Here is a 6,000-nt window from a genome sequence, read left to right on the forward strand (position 1 = left end):
GTCACGCCCCGCTCGCACTGCCATGCCCCCTCAATGCAAGTCTATGGGAGGGGGCGTGACGCCCCCTCCCATAGACTTGCATTGAGGGGGCATGGCTGTGACATCACAATCGAGGCTTGACCGTGAAGACACGAGCCTCCGGTGCTGCACCCGACACTCTAAACGAATGCCGGGTGCAGCAGGGAGATTGCGGGGGTCCCCAGTGGCAGGACCCCCTCAATCAGGCATCTTATCCCCTATCCTTTAGACAGGGGATTAGATGTCTAGGGGCGGAGTACCCCTTTATGTCTTCTGTATTAAACATTCTCACAATTTTTCTTCTGCATCCTGCATGTGCTCCCATATACTGCAGATGCACTATTTTTTATTTTTTTTTCCAGAATCCATTAGTGGAACTTTCTGACAGGTTAGACTGTCCGGACTGTCTCACTTCATGAGAGCACATCCACTATGAATTTTGGGCATCTTTCTGGCTGCTGCATCCGGGCACCCCACTGATGTCAGTAATTGAGCACAGGGGGGTCTATCACGTGCCATTGTCCCCCTGCGATTGCTGAACTCTACAGCCCTGCACTCTCTCAGAGATAGCTGCACATGGTCAGTTTGGCATGAAATGACTTTATTGTGTTACTTAATACAAGAGTAACCTGTTCCTCTTGAAATCGGCATGGAAGTACATGTCTAATTGTTTCATCATGTTTCTATACATCTCTCAAAACAGCAAATCTCTGCAGTTCTGTCATGTGTTTACTAAGATGGGGAAACTATTTAATAAAGTGTTTCACCTACTATAACAACATTGCATAACGGTGGCAATTTTGAATAGAAATGGATTCTAATGTGTTTTTTTTCTCTGAATTTTGAAAGAATTGGGATAAAATACTGCACCATGTGGACCGAGCCTGAACAAGGTGAATGGGGGGGGGGGGGGGGGGGGGGGGGAGCAGAGCTGAACCTGCGCTTGTTCATGAGAAATCATAACAGCCTAGACGACAACTTGTGACCAGAGCGAGGGAACGCCCCCCCCCCCCAACCCCCCCCCCCCCCCCCCCCCCGAGTCAGAAGTTTGTATGTAGAAGAGGCTGAAAACCAGCTAGGAGGTTCACTGAATGCATAGGAAGGAAAGCTCAAAGCAGAGAACAGATAAGTGCAACCTCTTCTTTCTACTGCAACTTAGTAAGATATTGATATATTCATTTCTGATGTGCTGAGTTGTCTATAGTCTTTAACGCTAGTGAGTGGAGTCTGGTAATATCCCATCTTATACATTGTTCCCTATAAGAGCAAGAAACACAGTATAGGACGAGAGCAGACAAGAGATGCCACAAAACACAAGACTATCCTAATTAAAATAATAATAATAATCATTATTAATAATACTTCTATCAGTATTTAGAAGTCTCCTCTGGAGATATATATGAAAAGGGAATAAAGATATTAGGCAGAACCGCCCTGAATGGAAGAAAGGAGGAGATCGAATGAAATCAAATCTGTCAAACAGTTTAATACAGAACAATAAATAAATATAAACAGGCAAATCAATAAATTGTGTTTTAATAAAATGTGTTTTAATATAGTTGTAAATAGGGCAATAAGAAGTGATAACAAATGAAGAGGTTTAAGGATAAGCTGGAAAAACATCTCATTGTTTATTACTTTATTTTCTTTAATTGTGGCTAAAGAAAAAAGAACAAAAGTGACTGTAGATGAACCAATAGTTTTCTAACATTAAGTTAGCAAATAAAACATTACAGGTAATTATATGTAGGAAATTGAGGTTTAAATATAATATTATATATAATAATGATACTACAAATGTTGATAATAAAATAATAATAATAATAATGTTGCCATAATAAAAATGGAATTGCATGTTCCAGCATCTCATATCTCAGTATCATGTTAGATTTTCTATTTTCCCTGGTTGTCATATATTAGAAGCCTATCTAATCCTATCAGGACGGATTCACACGCAGCAGATTCGTTTAAGAAATTTCTACAACTGTCCTGTTCATCCGAAATAATCCCCATATGTATGGATATGAAAAGGTTTTAAAGTGATGAAATTTCTGCAACAAATCTGCTGCGTGTGAACTCACTCTTACTATTCCATATGCTAATACATATGCCCATCTTATCAAGTGCCACATCCCTATCTGATCCCTTTTTATAACAGAACATATCTGACATATAACTGTCCTATCCTTATATACAAGACCTATATCTAACCCTTTATCTAACTCATTCCCCATTGTCATATGTAACAAGTCTATTTGATCTTTCACTATTTTTCCACATTTACAGTAGGATGGAAGTAACATTATATTATTAGATGGAGATAAATTACCACCCACATTGCAGAATGTATCTAGACAAGCTCACTGTTTACTAATAGGAGGGGACGAGGCTTAACTAGTGATTCTGAATACAATGCACTTAGATGACTGCTGCTCTGAGGGGACGCATTCTATGGGAATAGCAGAGTTGTAGCTTGTAGGATTACAGCAGGGTCAGGACTATTCTTCTACATTACACTGCACAGGTGCTTAGGAGGAGCAGGCACTGGGTGTGGTAATACAACTAGTAGAAGCTGAAAGGGCTAAACCCCTCCCCTAACACCTTTCTACAGTATGGCTCCGCCCCTGAGCCCTGATTGGCTGCAGCTGTGGTTATAGACTCCTGGTTATGTCCTCAGGGCAGACACAAGTCCCCACTAGCCTGAGTGTGACCAGCAGCAGTGACCAGAGTCCTGGACGACACCACAGACACTCAGCTCTACTTCTCCTCCCCAGACATGAGCAGCCCTGATGGTGGATACGCCAGTGACGACCAGCTCCAGGGAAAGTGCTCAGTGCCAGTCATGATGCCAGGTCTGGGCCAGTGCCAGTGGACACCAGACACCATGAATTCTTCTATGGGGGAAACCAAAAGCAAGTGTGAAACTTCCAATCCCAGGAGTAAATCCGAAGCCCGAATCCGCCGTCCTATGAATGCATTTATGGTGTGGGCTAAAGACGAGCGCAAGAGACTGGCCCAGCAGAACCCAGATCTACACAATGCTGAGCTCAGTAAGATGCTAGGTAAGAGGGGGCAATACCGGGGGGGCATCTATGATGCAATGCTGAGAAGACACCTGTGCAGCTTCTAGACCTGTTGTATCTCTGCATCATTTCTATATACTTGTCTCTATTTTTACGTGTTTATTATATATGTATATTTAACTTCTGCTGTAGTATTTAGAAATAGCCACACTATTTTTAACAGCAAAGTTGTAGAATTACCTATGAACTACGGTAATTAATCATTTTGTGTGGCATAATTTAATATACGCTCTGTCTACACTTAGCATTCTATTTTATTTCTATATTCTATATTTCGTGTTTCTTATAATTATTTCTTCATTATTCTTAATAATACCAGCATAAAAATTCAGCAAATTTAAGTTAAATAGTAATACCATAAAACACACATAGATGATTGGCATTGGAAGATTTTCTTGTGTTTTTACTATAGTATTACTTTAGTTTTAATAGATATATTATTATGTTTTCACAATATTATTACATTACTTTCAATGGTTACATTATTTTTATTCACTTATCCTATATTTTACTTATTTTGCCAGTGTATACTGTATTCAGCTTCCTTATATTAATGTAACGGTCATTGTGTGTTAAGAAGGTAATTTTGGGGCTTTTATTTGTTTTGTTTATATTGAACATCTTGCCATATTAGTTTATAATCTCTTCTTTTCTGTAAAAAACTAAGTAAGTAAGATGTCATTTGAAGATGAACAAACCATAATGTTGTTTCTCTTTTACTTAACAGGGAAATCCTGGAAATCTCTCACGTTGCCCGAGAAGCGACCCTTTGTGGAGGAAGCTGAGAGACTACGAGTACAACACATGCAGGATCATCCCAACTATAAGTACAGACCCAGGAGGAGAAAGCAGGTGAAGAGGATGAAGAGGGCAGACAGTGGCTTCATGCACATGTCAGAGCAGGCTGATCCCACCATACTGGGCACTGATGGCAGGATGTGTGTGGACAACTTCAACCTTGGGTATCCAGAGCAGTCCTACCACCCCGGCCAACTATCCCAGGGTGGTCATCACTTCAGAGAGTCTCAAGTCATGGGTGCCCACTATGAAAGCTACAGCTTGCCTACACCTGAAACGTCACCTCTGGATATACCCGAGTCTGAGCATACATTCTTCACATCTCCTGTCCAAGAAGATTGCCCTATGATTCCCTATGGTTACAATGCAGCATATGCGTCTCACCAGCAGAGTCCTGCCACTACCATGCTTGGTAGGCATGTTCCACAGACTGAACAAATCGGACAAGGAAGCCCTGTACAAAGTATGATGGGATGCCAGACCCCTCCACATATGTACTACAGCCAAATGTACATGCCCAATGCCGCTAGACATCACCCAGTCCCACAAGTTAGTCAACCCTCTCCTCCACCAGAGTCCCAACAGATCGCTAGAGTAGACCAAGTGCAGCAGAATGAAATGATAAGTGAGGTGGACAGGACTGAATTTGAGCAATATCTTAGTTATATGGCTAAGTCAGATGTAGGGATGCATTACCTAGCACAGGAGCAGACTGCAGAGAACGGCCTCATATCCTCCGTATTGTCAGATGCCAGCACTGCTGTCTACTACTGTAGTTACTCCAACGTATGAGAGACTGTTTCCTGCTACTCTGCATTTCCTGTGGTGTTCTCAGCAAGGATTTCCAGCTCTTGGGAATCAACTTTATTACTTCAAGTCGTTTCAGACTTACAAAATGTATGGGAAGAAACTAAAATAATGTAAGTACTGACTAATTTATGTAAATTATTACATATGAACTAATAGGACTTCCCCCGGACTATGCGACTTACAAGACCTAGTCACATTTTATCTCTAGTCTTCATTGAATGCAATGCAACTTCTTATGTGTACATGTACACGACCACTTTGTATACTTATGATTTTTTTTTCAGAAAACAAAAATAACTTTTTATAGTGATTTTATTTTGCACTTTTTTTCAAATAAAGAGTCAATATGAACGTGAATGTGATGTTGTCCTTCATTTCCTATGTGTCGATACATAATAAAGCACGATCTTTATGATGATAGGGTTTACTTTTTGTTGTTGTTGTAACTTACCGGAATCATTTTTTATGTAGTTGTTGTATTTCGCCTTAGACGCTTCTTCCTCCCCCCTCATAGATGCAGTTTACAATCTTACGTACATAAAGCATCAATAATGCACAAAGCCTTGTAGTAGGTATAAGAGAACTATGTATGTAGGATAACAGGTGTAAAACGAGATGAGTTAGATATAAGATTAATGAAATCAACCTTTATTTGGATAATATAAATCCCAACACTTCCACCAATTTACTTATTTTTTGTATTCCATAGAATAAGTAAAGTTGCAATAAGAGTTGTTAATAGTAGACATTTCACATATTAATAGTAACGTATGCGAGGCAGGGGGTTTAGTTATGTAGTTTTGATCTGTAACTCATTATTATATAACCACACATAAAATGAACTGCAAAAAAGTTCTATAAAATAGCTTATACATGCACAAAAAGCTCTATTCATAGGTAGATGTTGGCAGATACTGGGAGCGTGATCAAATCTAGGCTTCTAAATGAGAACAAAGTAGTGGAAGGTCCTGAATAGTATATATGGAATATCAATTCTAGTGAACAGTTTACTGGAACCTCACACACACACACACACCTAGCTCGATAATGGCTAGGTGAGCTAGCCGAAACGTCGCCACCACGCCTATGTGAATAAAGACCGCTTATTTGCATCTTATGAGAGTGCTGTCGCCTATTACGTTTGCTGTCTATGGAGATCTGTGACCTGGATCTGTCGTGACTGTGTGCACCTCATCATTTTTGTAAGGAATTACAGGAGTGCTGTTCTCTTTGGATTTTCTCTCTCTCTCTCTCTCTCTCTCTATATATATATAATATCTAAGTCATATCT

At 40.1% G+C, this 6,000-nt stretch overlaps 1 protein-coding gene across 2 annotated transcripts in view; it reads left to right on the forward strand.

Annotated features, from left to right (window-relative positions):
- The window catches only part of LOC130272697 (transcription factor Sox-17-alpha-like), a 38,332-nt gene extending 33,274 nt beyond the window's left edge, over positions 1-5,058 (forward strand). Inside the window, exons 1-3 of one of the 2 annotated variants that reach the window (XM_056518558.1) lie at positions 1,156-1,176; positions 2,793-3,080; positions 3,829-5,058. In XM_056518558.1, coding sequence (XP_056374533.1) covers positions 2,795-3,080; positions 3,829-4,691 — 1,149 coding nt within the window. In that variant the 5' untranslated portion in view covers positions 1,156-1,176; positions 2,793-2,794 and the 3' untranslated portion in view covers positions 4,692-5,058. Of the gene's footprint in view, positions 1-1,155; positions 1,177-2,792; positions 3,081-3,828 lie in introns of those variants that run through there. The other variant, XM_056518557.1, reaches the window with a different exon arrangement.
- The last annotated feature ends 942 nt before the right edge of the window (positions 5,059-6,000 follow it).

This window comes from Hyla sarda, chromosome 5 (genome assembly GCF_029499605.1).
Source record: "Hyla sarda isolate aHylSar1 chromosome 5, aHylSar1.hap1, whole genome shotgun sequence".
In the NCBI taxonomy this organism is placed as follows: domain Eukaryota; kingdom Metazoa; phylum Chordata; class Amphibia; order Anura; family Hylidae; genus Hyla; species Hyla sarda.